Source organism: Kogia breviceps, chromosome 5 (genome assembly GCF_026419965.1).
Source record: "Kogia breviceps isolate mKogBre1 chromosome 5, mKogBre1 haplotype 1, whole genome shotgun sequence".
Classification (NCBI taxonomy): domain Eukaryota; kingdom Metazoa; phylum Chordata; class Mammalia; order Artiodactyla; family Physeteridae; genus Kogia; species Kogia breviceps.
The window spans coordinates 68,911,376-68,934,317 of record NC_081314.1 but is presented as its reverse complement, the minus strand read 5'-3'; the positions used below and the strand labels follow the sequence as shown (position 1 = coordinate 68,934,317).

The 22,942-nt window shown below is 41.6% G+C and overlaps 1 protein-coding gene across 1 annotated transcript in view; it reads left to right on the top strand.

Annotated features, from left to right (window-relative positions):
• ETV5 (ETS variant transcription factor 5) overlaps window positions 1-22,942 on the top strand; it is a 56,411-nt gene that overhangs the window by 21,774 nt on the left and 11,695 nt on the right. Inside the window, exons 6-9 of the mRNA XM_059063735.1 lie at window positions 5,162-5,291; window positions 6,187-6,474; window positions 17,183-17,442; window positions 19,689-19,748. Of these exons, the coding sequence (XP_058919718.1) occupies window positions 5,162-5,291; window positions 6,187-6,474; window positions 17,183-17,442; window positions 19,689-19,748 (738 nt within the window). The remainder of the gene's footprint in view (window positions 1-5,161; window positions 5,292-6,186; window positions 6,475-17,182; window positions 17,443-19,688; window positions 19,749-22,942) is intronic.

The window sequence follows — 22,942 nt, the reverse complement described above, 5'->3', positions numbered from 1 at the left end:
AACCAGGCCATCTGTGAATAATGAGTTATATTTTTCTTTCTAATCTTTTTGCCTTTTATTCATTTTTCTTAACTTAACTGCATTGGCTAGGATCAGGCTCGATTTTTGATCACTGTGTCAGATAGAAAAATATTCCAAGGAGTTCCCTAGTACGAAAAGCAACTGTGAAGTTAAGTTGGTTGATCTGTGAACATCATATCTAAATTTTAGATGGTATTATGATGGTCTACAAAGCAGCACATTGTACTTTGTAATGCATGCCCACAGATATGGACTTATATCTTGTCAGCCAGCCACCCTTGTCTTTCCTACCCCTGACATGCTCCTCTCATATATTTGTGCATGGATCCTTAACAGAGTTCTTAGAGTCAAATAGGGGTCCAGACAGCTCACTCAAAGTGTTCTTGCCTCAGAGGTGACATTAAGAGGGAATGTCAAGAAGCAGTTTCAGGAGGGGTGGGGCATTTGGGGTGTGAGATGGTATCCATGGCAACAGTGTGGCATCTGGCTGGTCAGTGACTGGCTGTAGAAGATGCCAGGCCTTCCACAGTGACTGCAGCTATCTGAATGAGAAGATTTTGATCAGCAGGATATAGAAGGGAGAATGAGATCTTCTAGATGGAATACTAGGATGGGAGGCAAGGACTGTAAGAAGTAAAGGCTACTGGAGTCAAGAGATGTTAGTTGCCAGTAGGAGTGAGGCAGGGATCCTGGGTATTTTGGTGGCCTAGAGTTGGGGAAGGTGTAAGCCCTTGAGTGGATTCAGGTGTATCAGGTGTGCTTCCAGCTGGCGAGTGCAGAGTAAACATGAGGACACAGACCCTGATAATTGGCAAATAGTATCCCTTCATCTTCTTCTCTGGTGTTGTCTTCTTTCTCAACCTCTTTCTGTATTTCTTTTAATCCCTTTTTGATGTAGTCTTTTTCTCTCAGAAAATTGCTTCCCTCTGGGAAGCAATATGATGGAATGACTAACAACTGTTTAGGACAGTATCCTGATCACTTAAAGCTATGAGGCTGTGGCAGATTACTTACCTTTTGAGCCTTGATCTTTTCATCTCTAAAATGGAGACAGTGAAACTAGCTTTCTCACTGGTTTGGGAAGATTGAATAAAATAATGTATATAAACAAACTGGCCAAAGCCAATGATAAGGGGTCTGTCTGGCTGCCTCTCTCTTGGTCTACCTGGTTCTTTTCCAGAGGTGTTAGTTCTTATCCATTGTTCCTTTGTTCTAGAGCACTTTCTCTCAACCGGATGTAATGTGGTATTTTTGTTGTTTTCATTGAAAAAAAAGTCTATGTCCTCTATTTTTGATGTACAAAATGGGTGAGGGCAGTATCTCCCATTGCTGTCAATGTGGTAGATCACTGAAATGACAGTGGGCGCTCTTGCCTCCTTTCCCCTCCAATATCAGAAGCTCCAAGACCTTGAGCAATTCCTTTAACTCCTCTGGGCCTCAAGGTCCTTATCTATAAATGTAAGGGCCTGAATTAAGTGGATCGTGAGGCCCCAGTCCAACTCTAACTACATCTGTGGGAAGATGCTGAAAGTCAGACCTCTCACTAAATTATGCATGCCCTGAAGAAAGGACTGCCATGTCTGTTTTGTTTACCATCATATCCCCAACACCTTCAGGATGCCTGACCCATGGAAGATGTTCAATGAATGAATGAGTGGAGGAATGAATGAAAGAAATTTTTCCAACAAGGAAGGCGGCCCACGTTTGCCAGGAATTGTTCTCAGGGCACTGTTGGCTTTATGGGCCCATCTTCTATAACTGAGCTTAAACTCAAATTTTCTAATTGTAGAAAATGTTTATCAACTCAAATAGTCAAGTAGCATCTCTTTTCAAACCTCCTCAGGAGTTCATGCTCCTCTTTTATGCTTTTTTTTTTTTTTTTTTTTTTTCTTTTTTTTTTTTTTGCGGTACGCGGGCCTCTCACTGCTGTGGCCTCTCCCGTTGCGGAGCAGAGGCTCCAGACGCGCAGGCTCAGCGGCCATGGCTCACGGTCCCAGCCGCTCCGCGGCATGTGGGATCCTCCCGGACCGGGGCACGAACCCGTGTCCCCTGCATCGGCAGGCGGACTCTCAACCACTGCGCCACCAGGAAAGCCCCATGCTCCTCTTTTAATTGCAATTCATTGCCGTGCTTTATAGTCCTCAGTCTCTGTCATCGTTTAGTAAGTCGCCCATGCGAAGGTAAATACTCTGTTTTTGAAAGCACAGTGTATAATTACACAACATCATAGCACCATCTGCAAGGTGCTGTGCCATTTTCTTTATTTCTGAAGGCAGCATCACATATCTCATTTTACAAAGAGGGAACAGGCTGAAAGCAAGGAGCATTCCTTGGTCTTCTAAGTTCCTGCTTAAAATACACGACTAGCTCTGACTAGTGCATACCACCGTCAGGCTCCTTCATGCATCCTCTGGCCCAGCAGTCCCTTTGGAGACTGAGCCTTCGTCCTAACCCCTCACAGGGCCCCTACTGGCTTTCCTGTAGGTGATCTGTGAAACTTCCAATTCTTGCTCCTGCTCTGTACCACTCTCCTCTCCCTCCTTCGAATGGTTGATTCCTGAGGGAAGGAATATTTATGACTAACATCATGTCTAGCCTTGAAGGGTAAATGTGGTCCCTGCCTTCAAGGTTAAGAATTAATTGGAAATGTAACCCATTCAATCACTTATTATCGTAGTTGATTCAGGCTGCTATAGTACCACAGACTGGGGAGCTAACAAACAACAGAAATTTATTTCTCACTGTTCTGGAGGCTGGAAGTTTGAGATCATGATGCCAGCGTGATTGGGTGAGGGCTCCCCTCCAGGTCACAGACTTGTGTCCTCAGATAGCTGTGCCCTTGTGACCTAATCACCTCCCAAAAGCCCCTCCTCCTAATATCACATAGGGTATTAGGATTTCAACATACGAATTTTGGGGGTCACAAACATTCAGACCGTAGCACTCATCAGCTATTTCTTGAACTCCTCCTTTGGTTAGAGAACATAAGATTCCAGGTATAGGACAGTTTGGTGTGGTGGAAGATACCATACAATCAAGAGCCAAAATGGTGTAGTACACACTAAGAGTACTGTGTAGATTTGAGGGAATCAGGACATCCAATTAGCCAAAAGCTTAGATTCTCTTTCAAAATGGGTATATACTATTCCTGAAGACATTATGAAAGTTTGCTTTCTGGGAAACTTTGGTTTACCCTCTGGTGTTAGTCCTGTCAGCAGAACTGGTAACTTTTATAACAATATTGTGAAAATGTCAAAACATTTCTAAAACCTGAAGTGAGAAAATTGAATAATGACATAACTTGTTTACTCTCCAAACTTCGGTAAAACAGTGATTATAAATGATTTTCTTTAGATAAAGTCAGAAAAGTACTTTCCAGGACTTGTAACTTCTGTTTACGCTGGGGCATCATCACCTTCCCTCATTATCTTGCCAAAACTTTTATGGCAGAAGACTGGTAAGAGGAGAAGTAGTGACACAGGGGCAGTGCCGAGAACCACCAGAGCATCCACTGCGTTGGAGAAATGGTTTTCTGTGTCAAGTCGTCAATTCTCCCTTCTCGTTTACTAACAACATTCTAACAACAACAAGCTTAGCCATTTTCTGTGTCTGAATGTCTGAAAACATTTGATAGCAATTGAGGATTGGCTGCCATGATGTCACCATCAAAAAATCACAAGAGAGACTCTAATGACTTCTAAATATAATCTGCCAGTTCTGAACTTATTTTGTGTGTTCGGGAAAAGCAGTTGGCATTATGTAGGAAAGGAATAATGAAAACCTGCCCTTGCCAGTCAGTCCCTGGCAGGACTTTGCTTTATAAACTTGTCATCTTTGATCTAGTCCTCAGTCTCATTTGTTCACTTCTGAGTCCAGAATTCAGGGGTTGGAGGAGGCACCTGAGAAACCAGTTGGTGGGAAGATTGTTCAGTCTAACCAGACAGGAAAGGGATGATCCTTTAGCTAATTCTCCCTAATAGAATCACTAAGAAAACCAAGCTCCTGGAAGATGGCTTAGAAGTAAAGATTGAGTGGAACAGAAAACTTTAGTGGGTCACCAGAGCACTAAGCTCTGTTAGCTATTTAATGAGAATTTGGATCCATTGGAGAACAGCTGGCAGGAAAGCTTAACTCGTTCCCCTCCCTCTTCTTCCCAGATGCTGGACAGAGAGTAGCAATTCTAGCCCGTAGCTAGAAGACAACCCTTACGATGCAGCATCTTTAGAGTTTGCCCTTCTACTTTGGGTAAAACGCCCTCTCTAAAATGCGTTGGCTCCTAGATACAGCAGAAAAGACAAAACTGGTTGGGTTTTGCCACTGCATGTAAGTCACCTTGGTTTGAAAAACTCTTACTCCTCTGCCCTCTCAGAATCACGTATGAAATGTGCAGTTGACTTCTAAACATAAAGCAACAGCTCTGTATGCTATGAATTTAGGAAAAGTAATTGGTACCATCTGTGAAAGGATTGGTTATGAGAGCCTGCCCTTTCCAGGCCTCCTCCTGTATGCAGTTAACCTCTCCTCGGTTGTGGTTTTGTCCATCGTTGTATTCCTTTGCTTTTAAAAATTTTGAAATGCCCCTAAAATTGAGTATTTCTTACTCAGGGCTAATATTTAGTTGCTTGAGGAAAGGCTTTGAAAAATCATGTATTTTTTTTACAGTCATATATTTAATTTGTGTATATGCCTCTGTATTTTGCCACAGGAATTTTAAGCCTTTGATAAGCTAATGTGTCACGTCTACCAGTATATTTTTGGTGTTGTTTCATCCTTTTCAGAAACAAAATTGTTCTTATCTGCAATCCTTGGTATTCTATCACACCTGCATTTTTCTTGAAGAACCATCACCTACAGGATCTTTAAGGGCCTCAGAGCTGCTAGGAAGCAGACCCAACACCAAAGAAGTTTGGTGAAAACAGACTTGGCTAATGTAAAGTGTCAGATGATGATTTCTGACTTTAAAGAACGTTTCATTGGTTTTAGATGGTAGGCTCTGTGTTAAGGGTTGGGCTTTCTCTGGCATGTGATCTGACATGAGTTCCAAGAACAATCAGCTAGTATAGGGTTTGCAGAAGGAAGCATTGTGCTCCCTGTTAATCAGCTGTCCTCTGTTCCTCCCTCATCCCTCTTCTGATTTTAGTGGTGCTTCATGCCCCACCTCCAACCAAGATCAAACGGGAGCTGCACAGCCCCTCCTCTGAGCTGTCGTCCTGTAGCCATGAACAGGCTCTCGGTGCTAATTATGGAGAAAAGTGCCTCTACAACTATTGGTAAGTGGAGCCAGAGGAAGGCTGGCCAGGAAGTGGCCAGCATGCTGATTGCTTACAGTATTATTCAGCAGATGCTCAGTGTAGCGCACCCCCTCTTTCGTAGCAGTGTAACGATCCTCTAGGTGTAGCCAGTCCAAATGCGGCTTTGTCTGTGCGTAAAATGCAAAACTGTTAAATCGGCTCTCCAGGGGGACTGAGTTCATGGGGTGCTGAGCCCTCCTAAGGGAAAGAACCTTGAATGCTGGGATATTTGATCTGTGGCTTCGAGGGAGGGGATATATGCTTCTTCATGTCTATCATATGTTAATGTGAACTTTAAGCACCAAAGAAGTAATCTTCAAATCAGAATATATGAAACAGTCCCCATGCTTGTGCCCTTTACTTAAGAATATCCAGGCCCCAGGAATGAAGCTTTAATTTTAAATCATTCTTTGCTCTGGAAGATAAACACAGACCTGCCTGAAAGGGGGAGGAGAAGAGTTGTTAAGTGATGTTACAGCAGAAGTTTATCTTCAATAAAGATTCTAATTCCTGGGAACCCTGGAATTCTTGGAGAGGGGGCCAGAAAACTCCTCCCAAGGCATACTTTCTCCACTCATCTATTCACTCCTGCCCACGCATACATGGAGAATTCTTTTAGAAAAGGGGGAAAAGGAAACCGGAAGCAGAAGCTAAAATTATCTTTGAGAAGAATCACTAGAAGCGTTAAACAAGTCCCTGTGACGGCAGTGTGTTTCTCACTTTTCAGAGGTACAAATATTCCCTCGGGGCTGCCAGCAATTTAACTATGTTAATGCCGTCATTTCCTGGCAACCGTGGGCTGCAAGCTGGACCTGGTGACCATGCTAATGGCTTCATTGCAGCTAAATGGTTCCTTCTCTTTTTCTGTTCACAGTGCCTATGATAGGAAGCCTCCCTCTGGGTTCAAGCCATTAAGCCCTCCTACCACCCCCCTGTCGCCTACCCATCAGAATTCCCTATTTCCCCCGCCTCAGGCAACTCTGCCCACCTCGGCACATGCCCCTGCAGCTGGCCCAGTACCAGGTGTGGGCCCCACCCCCAGCCCTCATTCACTTCCAGAACCTGGACCACAGCAGCAAACCTTTGCGGTCCCCCGGCCACCACATCAGCCCCTGCAGATGCCAAAGATGATGCCTGAAAACCAGTATCCATCAGAACAGAGGTGGGTGCATATCTGGGCTTCCTTTACTGCCTCCTTCCCCCTCCGCTTCACCTCCCAGGGAGAGGGGAAGCAGTTAGTCATATTTACCAGGTACCTATAAAGTTCTCATACCATTGAGGCATCTTGTGAGGTAAGACTACTAATAATATGAATAGGACCTGTTTATATATCACCCTGTACCTGAGGTACTGCACATGGGTTATAGACATTACGACATCCTTGTGAAGTAGGTAGGGGAGAGGTAGCTGGTACTCTCCCCATTGCAGAGGCAGAGGAAGAGGGACCTGCTCAGGGTGCACAGTCCATTGACAAGTCCATTGACAATGGCTCCTCATTGGATGCTGCCTGCTAGAATTGCACTTTGGTTTATGCTACCCATAAATACTTTATTACCATTTTACTTACATATTAGGGAAGATCGCTGAGTTATAGGAGGTATTATTACTCATTCGGTGTTTAACACATTTTTACAGTAGGGGATTACCCAAGGACCTTATTTATAATTTTTCACTTTTGAGATAGAGATCTTGACTTCACTCCAGGTAGTTCTGCATTCTTAATAAGGAAATTGAGGCATCAGCAGTAACTTGTCCGAAATCATTCATTCTCAGAAAAACTAAGATGTAAAAGGAGTCTACTCTGCAAACACCAAACTTAACCTCTTAGGTCCCAGCCTTCAAAGTCCATTATCTGCAGTATTCTAGAACTTTGGATGCTTGTCACCTTCCTTTATACAGGATATTCTGGGGACCTGTCTTTTTTTTATTTCAAGTCCCTCTGGGATGAGGAGATAATATAGTGGGTAGTTGTCTGTGGTTACCAAGGGCTGCCAGGTGGTGACTGTTATTTGTCCTTTCTGTCTTTCTTGCTCTGCATAGGTGGGTGTGGGGGAGGAGGACAGGAGAGGAAGGATGTATGAGTGTTTCTTCCCCTGGCCTGGTCCAACCCAGATGCCTGCTGGTATTTAATTGGAGGTCACTTTCTTTATTTCTAGATGAAATGCAGAAAAATAAGCACTCTTGTCTGGTTCCAATTCCCTTTTCCCTTTGCTGTGAAAGTCACCATAAAGAACTATATAACTTGTTTGGTTAGTATTTATTCCCCTGCTGAAGACAGGGGGCCACAAATGCCAATGATAATATGGGGCCTGAGGGGAGAGTGTTAACTGGGGGCTGACTCAGTGGTGGGCCTTGATTTCCACACGGAGCTCATCTGAAGGAGAACAGCTACCACGAAGCTTTTGCTAGTTCTTGCCTTGTATTAATAGTCTTACAGTTTTTCAAAATTTGGAAATTTGGATTTTTATGTAGAAATTCCAGGTTTGTTTGAGGTTTTTTTGTTTTGTTTTGTTTTGTTTTAAGCTGGCAACTAATTCAAATTTAAAACAGCAGTAATACTTTGCAGACTAAACAAAACCTCTCTGTGGGCAGAATCACCCTCAGGCCTGCAAGCTTGTGAACTCGAGCCTGGATGCCATTTTTATTTCAATATTTTTTCTGGTTTTATGTTTTTAAACAGTATCTTTCTGATTTTCTGCAGGGATTATTAATTGAAGAGGAGGGTTGGGGTGGGGTATATGTTTGGTATTTGAGATAATTAGCAAACTTTATATTTATTACACCATATAGAAAGGAACATTACTTTGTGTTCAGTCTGTTTACTCCTATTTCCTCCCAATCTCTGTTTCTTATCCAGGGGCCTGTGTAAACAGATGGTGTCAATGGCTAACTAAACTGGGGGAGAAATCCCCTAGTTCTGCTGTGGTTATTTATCCCCTTGCAGCCCTGGCAGACAGGGAGCCTTAGTCTCAGTGATGAAGTAGGTTTGCCTCCTCCCAAAAGGAGGACATTTGATCCCTGAGATTTTAGTGTCTGTCCTCAGGTGTCCAAAGGCAGGAGCCAGAAAGTAGGTATTTCTTTTGGGGGGGTGATTCCTCCCTGAAATCTGCTTGTCCACCTTGCACTCACTTCCCCTTGCCCTCTGCCTTTAGGAATGGTGGGTCTGAAATAAAAAGACCTCACACACACGGGAGTGATAGAGATCCTTGAGAGAATTGGGGTGAAGGGCAGGAGCCTGGAGAGGTAAAATACAAGCAAGAGTGGGTGCTTAGGCTTCTACCCCAGACCACTGTAGTCTCCAAGCTGAGGGTACACAGGAGTCCCCATGGGGGGCTATTAATAACACAGATTTCTTGCTCTACCCCAGAGATGGAGTTGTGGTTCTGGGGCAGGACCTGGAAATATTATTGTCACACTTTGGGACATCATGGTGCCACCCTCTCTTCTACCCCCATGCCTACTCCAACCCATCTTTTTTTCTTTTTAAGCAGCAAGTACCCAATACTCTGAATTTTGTTCTTATTGCCCTTGTCTGTTATTAATGAGATTTGATACCTGTGTGATGCAGAATACATCAAAAACATGACAATTGATTTGCTTGTAGATACTGGATAGCGCACAGAAAATGAGACAAACTAAAATCCCTAGTCTGATTTTGTAAAAGTAATAGGAATTGTAGTCATATATGATTACAAGCTTAATAATTACATATTCAATAACTTATGCCTGCCTGAAAGTGGGGCAGATTACTTTAGTTTGTAACTGTAGCTTGTTCTTTGCTGACTTTTAATTTAAATTAGAGGGAATATTGCTTCAAAACTAACCCCATAACAAAAGTGTCATATTTTTCAGGATAGAAGGAAATATAGTCTTATTTGAGCTTTTTTTTTTTTTTTTTAACAGCTCTGTAACCAAGGCAGAGTAAAAAACAAAAACAAAAACCATTTTACAGATAAGGAAAAAAAATCAGACCTCAGAGCATCTGAAGGACTTCCTAAAGGTCACATAGCCAAATACAGGGTCCTACATTTAGAAGCCAAAACATTAACATACAAGTACACCATTTTGGTTATGCTTGCAGGAGGGAGGTTGCTAACAATCTACTGAAAGCTGAGTAAGGGACCTTGAGAAATCCATTTCGACCTTGAATTTTATCTATCTCTTTATCTCCTAAACTACCAGAACTTTATCCATCTCTTAAACTACAAAATCCTACTTAATTCCCACATCACTTATCTAAGCCCACATTGTAACACCTGTATTTTCTGTTTTTCTCACAGAGTGCCTTATTTCTTCAGTTGAATAGAGCAAACTCTTTCAGGTTTAAAAATCATGACTTAGACCCCTTTCTTTAGACCACATTTAGCTCAGTATCTTGTCTTCAGTGTTTATTGATAGCGATTGTTTGCTAAGATTATACTTTAAACAAGTAAAATATAATCCAGTCAAGAGTACATTCTTAATGTTTTGTATAATCTTAGTATATAATTCTTTACAACTCAAAATTTGTTTTTAGAAGATAAATACTGTGTTTGAAAGCCGTGATTTATGTTCGTTATTTCCTCCCCTCGAGGAGAAAAACAAAACAAAACATGTAACTTGGCATGTTCAGACATGTTCCATTTATCCTTAAAGAGCAGCTGCTCCTTGAAAAGGAGAAGTGCTTCTCATGCAGCTTTTCCACTCTCACAGGAGTTTTCACTGTGCTGTTTATGATGTTTACATGTGCTGGGTGGAGGAACTTAGAAAATATTCCTATGTTATGCCCATAGTCCTGGCCAGATATGTTTTCATCTTTACTATTCCATTTGTCATTCCATCTCAAGTTGAGTCCCCACAATTCAACTGAAGAGGCTCCACTAAGAAAAGCATCATCTAAGAATTTTGGAATACATTGCTGTCGCACTTACGTGGCATCAAGAAGCAAAAACTCAAGAAAAGACAAAATTTAAGGAGATACTCCTGATGGTGGAAAAATCCTCTGCTTCTTGATGCTTCCTAAGGGCATCAGTATTGCAACAGGCTATCACACTGAAATCGATAGTCAGAACCGAGTCCCCAGAGTCATCAAGAAAGGGTCTGTTGTGTGCCACACAATCTAAAGGAGTGAATGGCTGGGTTGAGAAGTTTCCCTCAGTGGTTATGATTGAAACTTCAGAGCTTAAAGGATGAGCCTACATTTTCTAGAATTGTGATTTAGTAGAAAACTATTTATTCCCTAAAGATGCTAGATTAAGAGATGTAATATATGCAAGTTTTTCTCTTGCTTCTGCTTCCTCTCTTAAAGTCCATCCCTAATAAATGGCTATTCTTCTTTTTTTTTTTTTGGTGGTACGCAGGCTCTCACTGTTGTGGCCTCTCCCGTTGCGGAGCACAGGCTCCAGACGCACAGGCCCGGCGGCCATGGCTCACGGGCCCAGCCGCTCTGCGGCACGTGGGATCTTCCCGGACCGGGGGCACGAACCCGTGTCCCCTGCATCGGCAGGCAGACTCTCAACCACTGCGCCACCAGGGAAGCCCGCTATTCATTTTTGTCCTTCATATTTCGTAGTTTTTAGAGAGGGAAGAATTTGACAGTGAGTCATACTTGTAGCCTGTCTGACACATGCCTCTCCACGCACCTCTGTTAACAGCGTGTTATGTGTGGCAGCGCAAATTCACTTTAGGATCCAAAACTGAGTTTCATAGATGCTTAATGGAACCTTGTTTGACAGACTGAATAATGTACTTCTAATGGTTCTAGTATGGGGTTTTTTTTTTTTGGTTCTGAACCTTAAAAGGGCTTGTTATCTGCATTTCCCCATGTTTACTATAGGTTTTTTGGGGGGGATGGGGGGTTGTTTTTGGTTTTGTTTTTTCTTTTTTAACCTTTTATCAAGCTAAAGGAAATTTCCTTCTTTCCCTAGTGTACTGACATTTTTTAATATGACTACATACTGAGTCTTATCAAACACTTTTTCTGCCTCTATTGAGAGGATCAAACAAATTTTCTCCTTTAATTTTTCAGTGTTATGAATTACATTGAGTTATATGAAGCCAAGTTATATGAAGCCAACCTCATATACTTGTGATAAGGCAAAATTATTTGTTATGTATTATCATTTATACATTGCTGGGCTAGGTTTTCCAATATATATTTAGGACTTCTGCATTTGCATTTATGATTGAGAATAATGTATATTTTCTCTTTCTTATATTGTTCTTGTTGGGTTTTAGCATTGAGGTTATACTCACCAAATGAGTAGAGGGTATTCTCCTTTCTACATATTCCAGAATAGCTCGTGTGAATTTGGGGTTTTTCATTCCTTGAATTTTTGGAAGAATTTACCAGTAAAACCATTTGGGCCTGATGTTTTCTTTGTGGGAATATTTTTAAATTACTGGTTACTTCAGTGTCTTCACCTTTGATGGTCTTGCTCTGGGGATTCCTATTTAATTGAGTGAATTTAATAAATTATTTTTCTAGGAATTTTTCTGTTTTACGAGTTTTAAAATTAATTGGCATAAAGCTGTTCATAATGTCCTTTTAACAACCTTTATAGCATCTGTTTATCCATTTTTCTTTTTTTTTTTTTTTTTTTTTTTTTTTTTTTTTTTTTTTTTTTTTTTTTTTTTTGCGCTATGCGGGCCTCTCACTGTTGTGGCCTCTCCCATTGCGGAGCACAGGCTGCGGACGCGCAGGCTCAGCGGCCATGGCTCACGGGCCCAGCCGCTCCACGGCATGTGGGATCTTCCCGGACCAGGGCACGAACCCGTGTCTCCTGCATCGGCAGGCGGATTCTCAACCACTGCGCCACCAGGGAAGCCCCATTTTTCATTTTTGATGCTATCTAGACCTTCTTAGTCTTAGATTATATCACTCATCTTTTCAACAAATCAACTCTGGCTTTGCTCATTCTTTCTATTGGATGTTTTCTATTTCATTGATTTCTGCTCCTACTAAAATGTTTTACTCTATTTTCTTTGCTTATTCTGTGTTTTCTAACTTCTTTGGTTGGATGATTTGCTCATTAATTTTTTTAGCTTTCTTTCTTTATACTATAACCATATAACCAAATAAAAGTTCTCCTAAGGCTGGGGTGACCATACATGCAGTTTTTCCTGGGTCACTTATGGTTTATGAAAGTAATTGCTAATAGCTTCCTTTTTCACTCCCCAAAATATCATGGTTGGCACAATCAATTATTTGATCTCCCTTCCCAAGTCCGGCTTTAGCTGTATCCCACAGGTTCTGATTTGTGGTATTTAAAAAATTCAGTTCCAAGTGTTTTCTATTATTTCTTCAATCCTGGAGTTCTTAAAATATATATTTCTTGATTTCCAAACATATGGGAATTTTCTAGCTGCCTGGACTATATGACTGTTATTTAAATGTCATCAAGAGGGTATATAAAAACAATTATAGAAACAATTGTACAAATAGTATAGGCCAGTGGCTCTGGAGTTGGACAGACTAACAGCCTAAGATTGAATCCCAGCTCCGCTACTTCCTATCTAAGAATATTGGAATACACTGCTCTCTCACTTACGTCTCTCCTATCTGTGTGACCTCAGGCAGGCATTTAACTTTTCTGAGCTTTGGTTTCTTCATCTGAAAATGGGAGAATACTAGATCATTGGGTGAATTAGATGAAGTCACATTGGCACAGGGAAAGTGCTCAATAAATGTTTCCATGACAGTTTTATTTCAAAAATCACTTTTATGTTCCATAAAGAAAACTATCCTAAAGGAATCTTCCTTAAATGATGTAGATACTACAACAGAAACTTTAGTTGGTTCACTGTTTAATGTTAAGTTTTAAAAGTGTAAAACTCCCTGTATCCCTAAATCTTTTCATCATTAGACTTACTAATGTTGTACAAGTAAAACTAATACTTTCACCATCTAGTCTCCTGGTAACATCTTGTATTTACATCACCTTTTTTCTTCCATATTAGATCTTGAGAAATCAGACAAATATCTAGGCCTTTAAAGGACATATTTTGTTCCTCACCTCTTTATGTTTTACCATAGTTTAGATAGGCCAATTTGAGTTTAGGCCAATTTGAGTTTAAGCAATGCCAACAGGCCTCACAGAGTCCTGAGAGCTGTTTCAGAGTTCTTTGGTGGGCTTTTTAGGGACAATGTGTAGGTTTTGTTTTGCAGCAGTGCCTGGCTCTTGGTATATGTCAAGAAAGTCAATATTATGAGAAGTTAGGTGGTATGTTACTACCCGGAATAAAAGTCAGCATTCTCTTTCTGAGACAGGAGACTGAGTAAGCAGCTAGGAGACTCTTATTTTGTGTGGAGGAAAGTCTTCTCCCAGTTCCTTAAGATCTACCCTTACATTTGCATACCTTCTGAATTTAGCTTACTGTGGGGGTCAGGGTGGCATGGGCAGTTGATGGTGACATTTGAAGGTAACATAAAATCAAGAACTCAGCAGAGTGCTAGGCCCTGTCTCACACAGTATCTTATGTAATCTTTACGACAGATCTTTGGGACAAGTAACCCGACTGTCCTTATTTTCCTGATGAGGAAACTGAGGCTCAGAGCATTTACCTAACTAACCCAAGGTCACACAGCTAGTAAGGGGTAGAGATTGGATTTCAGCCCAATGTGTTCTGACTTCGCAGCCAGAGCCTCTTACCCAGCTATGCTGCTTCTCTATTTTCTATCTTCTCTTAGCTTTAACAGAAATATTAAGTACGTGGTGGTGGTTTCTTAGCCAATTTTCTGTATCATCTCTCGGCTAGCCTCTGAACTGTCACTCTACTTCATCTGGCACCCATAGCCAGCCACTGTGTAGCCTTCGTTGAATCCACACTTTTCTCCTTTTTTCTCTAAGGATTGTGTTTACTCTATGTGTTGGCAGCAGAAACCGAAAAGGAAATGCAGAAAAAGCATCTAACGGTTTTCATAATGTAAACCAAATGTTGGTAGCGTGGGTGAGCTCTTGGGAGGAAAGGCGCTATATAAATCTGACAAATAAATAAATAACTGATTCTTTAAATAAACTGGCACTGAAAAAAGCCTTAATCTGTAACCTATTGAATTTAGGCTTGCTCAGTAGTCAGAAGTCTCCTTTTGCTCACCAACTGTGAGCTCACTGTGGCCTGAAATCTGTTGGGATCATGGGGTGAGGGGGTGGTGGAAGGGGGGAGTGGTTATCAGGAGGAAGAAGAGGTCTGTTAGGAACCAAGCCACCCCTCCACTGAAAATGATTGCCTGCCTCAGTAAACAAGAGGCATATCTGTCATAGCTGTGCTATGTATACAACACATTCTTAGATACTTCAGAAGGATTGCAGAAAGGGGAAGAGGGGGTTCAAATGAAGGTCAGTGAGTAAAGTTCACAGAATGTATTTGAGGACAAGAACTGAATTACTTTACTAATCTCTGCAAATAAAAGCCATTATCGGCAGCAAGCTTGAGAGAATCTTTCTTCCAAATATGTTGGTTTTGTGACCTACCCTTAAGCTCCCCTTTGCCACTCCCGCTCCCTCAAAACAAACTAGGACAAAACAATCCCAGTTATAGAACCTGTTCTGCAGATCCCAGGCCTGTAAGCTTCATGCATCCTTAAAGTTACGCAGGGGGGAGGGGATGAGGGTTGCTGGCTGGTGCCCACCTGGAAGTACCTTTTCCTGAGGGGGCCATAGCAGGCCAACTCTAGAGTTTCATTCTGGAAAGTGAGAAGATGAGCGCTGAGCGGAAGTGCAGTGATTGGGCCTGCCAGCTGCACAGGCTCTGGTTACAGAACTGAGCGGTTCGGTGCCATCTCAGAGCCATCAAGGAAGTGATTTGTGGAGGTTACTTTGGAAGGTGCTAGGAAGGTTACAGAGCGGGGAAGGGAGAGAACATGGAAAGTGGGTGCCCTTCTTACTGTTCCTGCTAGCATAAACTTTGGGTACTTTATTTTAAAAAGCCCTAAAGAGTATCTTTACTTTCTTTTCTGCCCACTTCTTCAGAATTTGCGTTAAAAAAAAATCAGGTGCAGCATGCTCCTGGTGCCTGTATTCTAAATGTCAAGCCTAAACCCAAGTTTAAAATTTACACTTCAAAGACCACAGAAGGGTTTCCTTAAATAACAGCAACCTTGAAAATTGCGCTCCTGGTGACAATCCACTGTAATGCATTCAGTGCCCACTGAACCTTTCAGAGTTCATAAAACTTGTTTAAATAATTGGCCAGGGCAGATTCTGATGCTTTTGGTGTCTGGGATAAAAGGATAAATATATATAAAATAGTTTGGTGATCTTCATGTTATAAACTGGTCTTGTGGTGCTGCTTTTTAGTAAGATTAGTAAAGACTCACAGAGTGAGAGCCATGCTATACCCTGATCTAAACAGTGTTTTATCTGCACACAAATCTCTTCAGTTTAAGATTTTAAGTCTTGATGTTCTAGAAATCTATTGGCCACCTGTTGTCACAGATTGATTCAGATCAAATTCAAATTATTTGATTAAAACTATTAATAGGATCAAACTAAAAGTAGAGAGTAAGACCTTAATATTATAGGGTTACATTGTTGACTTTTAAAACTTACTTTTTTGATTACTAATGAAGTTATAAACTTTTTGTCTATGACCATTTACATTCCTTCTTTAGTGATTTCCCCGTTTATGTTCTTTACCCATTTTTTCTGTTGGCGTGTCCATCTTTTGTGATTTTTTAAAAGCTCTTTATACCAATAGTATTAACAGTACTGTATCTGTTAGAGATTTTTCCTCAATTTGTTTAATTTGGGGCCTTGATTCTGGTATTTTCTGACTATTATAGATTTTTTCCCCCAGCTTATTGTTTTTCTTTAGGTTTCTGGTGTTTATTGACTTACAGAAATTTATAAAAGGAGATATATCCATATTTATCTTCATGATTTCTGCTGTTGGTATGATGTATTGAAAGGTTTTTCCTCACTCCAAGATGTGTTTTCACATATATTTACTATTGTGGTTTCACATTGAAATCTTTATATAAAAATTTTTGGCATGTGGTATAAAACAGGGATCTTTTCCCCTCTTATTTGAAATGCTAACCTTAACAAGTAGTATATTCTGGAATATGCCTGACAGTTTGTGACTTCTCGTTGGATTCCTTTGACATGCTTATCTTTCATTCTTTGTATTCCTATTATTGTGGCTTTATAATATTTGTCAGTCTAATAGATCATTATTTCTTTCTTAATCTTTTAAAGTTTAGAATCATTTTGTCAAGCTGGTTGGGAAGGAATTGCTTTTACAGCAATAATTGCTTTTACAGAATAATTTTCAGTGAGTGAACACCTTCCAAGTCCTAAATATTTTCTGATTTTTCCTAGGGGTTTTATGGCTTTGATTGCTATTACATGTAGGCTTTTTTTTAAAACTACGTTTAAAAATCAGGAAATGTGTAGGCTATACAAGAATAAAATCTTAAAACTATTTTCTAAGCAGCAGATTTAATGGAAGAAAATATTCATTCAGGTGCAGCATGCTCCTGGTGCCTGTATTCTAAATGTCAAGCCTAAACCCAAGTTTAAAATTTTACTAACATGTTAGTATCACTAACATGTTAGTGATATTTGCAAATAATTGGTTTTATATATTCAGATTCATAATCTGGCCCAACTATACACATAGACTGTGCATGAAATAAAAATGCATGGAAAATAAGATGCTACCATGTCATTCATTGTTTCATTTATTTATTTTTTTGGCCAGTCCCTGACTCAGGAGGTTTGAAATGTGCGATATAATTTTGAGAAGAGGGTAAGATGTCCAGAAATAAGCATTAATAAGTACTTTGCAAATAATTCCATTAATCTGGACTTCTAATCCTCAGTGCTAAATCATAGTAGGTATTCATCTTGTCCTTTCTTAACAATGTAACTACTACTTTCTTCTTGCAGATTTCAGAGACAACTGTCTGAACCTTGCCACCCCTTCCCTCCTCAGTCAGGAGTTCCTGGAGATAATCGCCCCAATTACCACCGGCAAATGTCAGAACCTATCGTCCCTGCACCTCCCCCACCCCCTCAGGGATTCAAACAAGAATACCATGACCCACTCTATGAACATGGGGTCCCAGGCATGCCGGGTCCCCCAGCCCATGGATTCCAGTCACCAATGGGAATCAAGCAGGAGCCCCGGGATTACTGCGTTGATTCAGGTAAGCATAAAATCATGCCGTTCCTTTCTTCAGTCTCTCATTCATCTGTCAGGTTGTTACTGTCTTCTATGTTTAGGGCTTTGGGGAGTAGTTTTATAAAATTTTCCATCAAAGAACTTAGGAGCTAGCAAAAAAGCCATGCAAATGGCAGGAAGAGCAGTAGGCATTCAGAAGTGGTGCACAGTATATCTTGAGTCCAAGCCTGAAGATTGCCGCCATCCAGTCTTGGTGATGTCCTTTCTTAAGACCGGTTATCTTTCGAGTCACTGGACACAGGGGATATTATTTCTGCATTTTAGTCCTGCCTCTAGTTTTGTGGCTTTCTTTTCGAATACAGTGACCCATTAAACTCCCAATACAAATCATAAGAGAGTCCACATGTAGGATGGGATTCTTTCTGTTCTTGAAATGAGTGGTGTTCCGAGAAATTGCCTGGTCTGTCATGGCTGTATAGGGTGCTGGGTACGCCATGGAAAAGTTTGTCCTGTTGGTTGCTTCATAGCAGTAGCTGCTCTGTTGCAGTACTTTCATCTGGGAAAATTCCTGTGTCCTTCAGCTGTTGCCAGTGTACACGGGGAGAGGTATAACATGTTAGAACACCTATGGTTTGCTTTTGGGTTACCTCTTATCTAGAAACTTAAACATAAAGAAGTTTAAGCTGTCCTTGGGAGTCCTCTCCACCCTCACCCGAACACTCATTCACTGATTAATATCTTATAGGCCAGGCTTATTAAATGAGATCATTATGGGAAAGGAGAGTGGGAATTTTGCAGCTTGCACATTTAGAAACTCTTTCCTCTTCTTCATTTACCCTTACTTTAAAAATGGCACTCTTTTGCTCCTTTTATTTTTGCAGTTGGTGCTAAAGGAATTTGAAGGTGGTGGGTCAGTTATCAACCTTTCCTGTGCGTGCTTTCCTTGAAGACCCTGGGGAGGGGGTGGGGCAGTATGTACTCAATGACTTTTGCAAATGGAATAGGATGTAGAATTTTCTCTTGGCCTTCTGAGATAATACACAGATTGCTCAATTCAGGCAGATTTTCTGCCTGAATGGGAAAGGCTGGGGAGGTAGGCAGAAGGGAGACATCTGTTGCTTTATGATGGAAAAATTACCAAGTATAGGTATCGATAGCTTATAAAATGTCCACTGGCATTCCTCCTGAAGGCTTTGATGTATTTTTCTCAGGAGCAGGCATGACCAGCAGCATTTTTCCTTTGGGACTGACATTTTAATCGGTCTTATGAGTCTTTCACCCCATCCCACTCCCTTAAAGCAAGACACCCAGCAGATGTTACCGTATCTACATTGCTTAGATCTGAGAGGTGTTCCCAGGGTGAAGCCTCATCCCACATGGGCACAGCTCAGCTCACTGTCTTTTGTCTCGATGGACACCTTGATAACATGGTGTCTGAAGAAGAGATCGCTTCAGCATGGGTTCCATTCTAACAGTAACAACGTGGTAGAAATGTGCTTGCCAAGCTGCAGTTCCTCACTCCTGCCCGTTCTTGTCCTAGCTTCATCACTTCCAATCCCCTCATCACTTTGACCTAAAAATACCCTCACTTCTTGGAGCAGAAATGGATATGACCATCAGCAGTTAAAGAGAGCAAACTGGGAAAGCTCTAAAGTGACCTTCCTGCCCCTCCAAACCCCAAAGCCCCTGAGTCAGTACAGGCAGAAGGCCAAGTTGGCCTTTTGAAAGCCATTTTCTTTTTCTGCCATTAACTATCTCACAAGGTTCGACGTTAACTAGTTTCTAAAATGAGCAAGTTACGAGAGTATTTTTTTTTTTTTTTTTTTTTTTTTTTCGGTACACAGGCCTCTCACTGTTGTGGCCTCTCCCATTGCGGAGCACAGGCTCCGGATGCGCAGGCTCAGCGGCCATGGCTCACGGGCCCAGCCGCTCCGCGGCATGTGGGATCCTCCCGGACCGGGAGACGAACCCATGTCGCCTGCATCGGCAGGCGGACTCTAAACCACTGCGCCACCAGGGAAGCCCTACGAGAGTATTTTTTCCTCCCAGTTCTTTTGATTGCGAGTCGAGTCCTCCGTTCAGATGGTGGGTTATAGTGTTTCCCATGCTGCTTACTACAGTGGTACCCCTTTTCCAAGACAAGGCCAAAAAGACATGATCTTGGAGCAGGAGAAGGTTTAGGGGCTTTCCTGCAGTGCTGCAGTTGGACCGATGTGCTGGTTCAGCTGCAGAGGCTTTTGACAGGAGTGTGTGTGTCTGTTTCTCTTTCAGAAGTGCCTAACTGCCAGTCGTCCTACATGAGAGGGGGCTACTTCTCCAGTAGCCATGAAGGTAAGTAGCTCTTTAAAAAATAATAATATTCGAGGAAGCTTAAAGTTGCACAGTTTCCAGGCTAAGATTTGAGATCGTAGTTTAAACCTTCCTTAGCTTGTGAACAGGAGAGTTCACTTATCATGATCCCCAGTTATCTCACACACAGGGTTTGAGGCATAGCTCTTGACCTGTGAGGGCTGCCATCCTTTTCCATAGTAATGACCCTAACTTTTAAGAGGAAAACACGAACCATCTGGTTTCCACCCTTCCATACAAGCAGGTTATGTATATATAGCTGTAAATAACACTATCACCTAAACTGGCACTTAGGAACTATGTCACGACTTGAGATGGTATCTTCAAGAGTTCTCTTCTGAACGGTGAAACAGGGAAGGATTTCTCTCTTAGAACACGTTCCCCAGAAGTATGTCCTGTTTTCTGTCCTATACATCTCTCCGTAAATACCTAGAGCAGTGTGATTCCCCAAACCTACAGCATCAGTCAGCTTTACCTGGGACTTGTTAGAAAAGCAGAAAATATCAGGGCCCACCCCAGACCTGCTGAATCAGAGTCTCCAGGGGAGGGGCCCAATGCTGTGTTCCAACAAGCCCTCCAGGCAATCGTGATGCACACTCACATGAGAACTACTACTGCGGAGTCCTGAGGCTCAGCTTTGGCTGCACATTAGAATCCCCTGGGGAACTGTTAAAACTTCTGGTGTCCAGGCTTCACCCAGAGCAATTAAATCAGAAATTCTCAGGTAGGACTCAGGCGTTAGTAGTTTGTAAAGCTTCCTGGGTGATTCTCATGTGTCTCAGGGTGACAACCACTGTTCTAGAGTTTTAGAGAAAGGTTGAAAGAGCCGGTAAGATAGCACTGTGAAGCATTGGCCGGTTATTGTGAGTGATTGGTTCACGAGAGTGATCTCTATGGGTGAATGCCTCCCACTGACTTGATTAGAGGGGAGACCCAGTGTGGCTGCCACGGGCACCCGGGGATATTCCGAGTGAGTGTCCAGCCCTGGGAAGGAAGGGCTGTCTACTGGACCTCTGGCCGTGATCAGCACAGCTGTGTGGGGCTCTCTTCCAGGTTCCTGAGTGTTTCTACAGCAGCAATTGATGTCTGCAGCAGGCAAACTAGAAGGGAGTGAGGGAAGAGAGGGAGGAAAACACTTTTCATGATTACAACATTTAGAAAGGAGCATGCTCTTAAAGGAAATATTTTTAGTAAGGCATCGGGCTGCTTACTACACACAGAATATCTGCGAGCTTGTGTTTTTCCCCCACTTCTTCCCTGACCCCATACACATTGAAGAAATTAGTTTCAAAGAGATCTGCATTCTTAATTGCTCTCAATTACCCTGACATGGTTTTTCTCTCCTTCTTATATGGGCTTGACCACAGATGCCCGTGAAATAGTGAGACAAGCGTTTCTGATTGGCATCTGTGATTACTAAGACAGCCCTCCTGCCTTAGCATTCACCTGGAATCTTTGCATACTGTTTTGAATCTTTCATTTCCACTTTGTCCCTCAAACAGGTTCTTCCTTCCTGCCACCTTTGAGTGATTAGATGGTTGTGGCCACAACTGATGTAACTGCTGTGCACATTCAACTGACTGAAATTTCACTTAAACCAACAGCATCTTCCAGATGTTTTAGAGAACCACATGTGGCTATGACTAGAAACCACAAAGTACACCAAAACGATACTCATGGGCAGGGCTTCATCTGATTAGTTTGAAAAACCAAACCTAGAATTTAATCTAGATTTACATTTTTTCCCTATATACTGTGAACTGTGAATGTATTTTCTTTACCTTAGAGGAAGAAAAGCTCTAAAAATTTGACAGGTGTGTAAACTTTGTAGTTTTATTTATAATGACTTTATAATAAGGCTGTTAAAACATCACTGGAAGAGCAAAATCCATGTGGAAAGTCAGGAAATAACATAGCTTCCTGGTAGCCAAGGCAAAAAGCATGAAGCATGATGGATTATGTAATTCTTGTTAATATAAAGTATAATAGTTTGTCATAAGTCAGTTTCGTAGTACCAAATTGAAAAATAAGTTATAGGAGTCCCTGAGTCCCTAACTTTAAAGTTAGTATTGCATTCTTAAATCTTTTAATGGAAACTATAGATTCCCTCATATTTATTCAAATATTTATTGAGCACTTATTTACCAGGTGCTATAAGGAGGCTAAGATATTCAGGATATGTCCTTATCCTAAAGGAATTTAGAATCCATGACAGAATATAAGATAAAGCTCTCACATTATCCAGTTAATCTCTTAATAGCACTTATCACAATGTACAAGTACTTCCTGTCTTAATTTCTTATAATTATCATGTATTGCACACTTATGTACCAGGAGCTATTCTTAGCTCTCTGTTGTAAAGATAAATCGGTCAATGGAACAGAATATGTATCAACTCATTAAATTCTCACAAGTCTATAAGGTGGGAATTATTATCTTCCCCAGTCTTCTGATGAGGAAATTAACTTGAGAGAAATTAATTAACTTGTTCAAGGTCACACAGTTAACCTAGGTCTATCAGTCTGGCTCCAGGGCCCACACTCTCCACACTACACCATGTCTCTTTTTTCCCTACTTTGTTGTCTGTCTCCACCAGTTGGGATGCAAGCTCCACGAGAGCAAGCACCGAGTCTGTATTCTTCTATCTACCCCCTTCTAGCACAGTGCCTGGCATAAATATTTATTGGATTAAATACTCAATAAAATATACTTCCTTTGTAGTTAAGCAGAGAAATAATGCTTGGGGCCGAGGAAACAAAAATGAATAATACAGAACCTTAAAACAGTCTGTCTCCTCCAGGTTGGGCAGTGTTTTCCCAACCCCAGGCCTCTTTAAAATTGTGCTGATCCTGCCAAGAAGAACTTGACCTGGGCTGATTGTGAAGAAAAAGAACAGATTCTTTCTTGGTACCTTTACCCAGGGATTTTAAGTCAGCAAATCCCTCTCAAAATCTAATGCTAGCCCTTCACTGCAGAGCAGCCTCCTCTGCCCTCCCCCTACCACGTACCTGACACTCATATGTCTGGACCCCATCACGCCAGACGAACTAATCAGAGAACCGAGCACAGGGAGCACCACTGAGCGGACAGGAGCTCCTGGTGCTTCCTCTTGAGAAGTGTGCGGATAGAGGAGAGTGCGCTGGAGCACTTGCCCCCTGAAACAGGCTGCACCACAG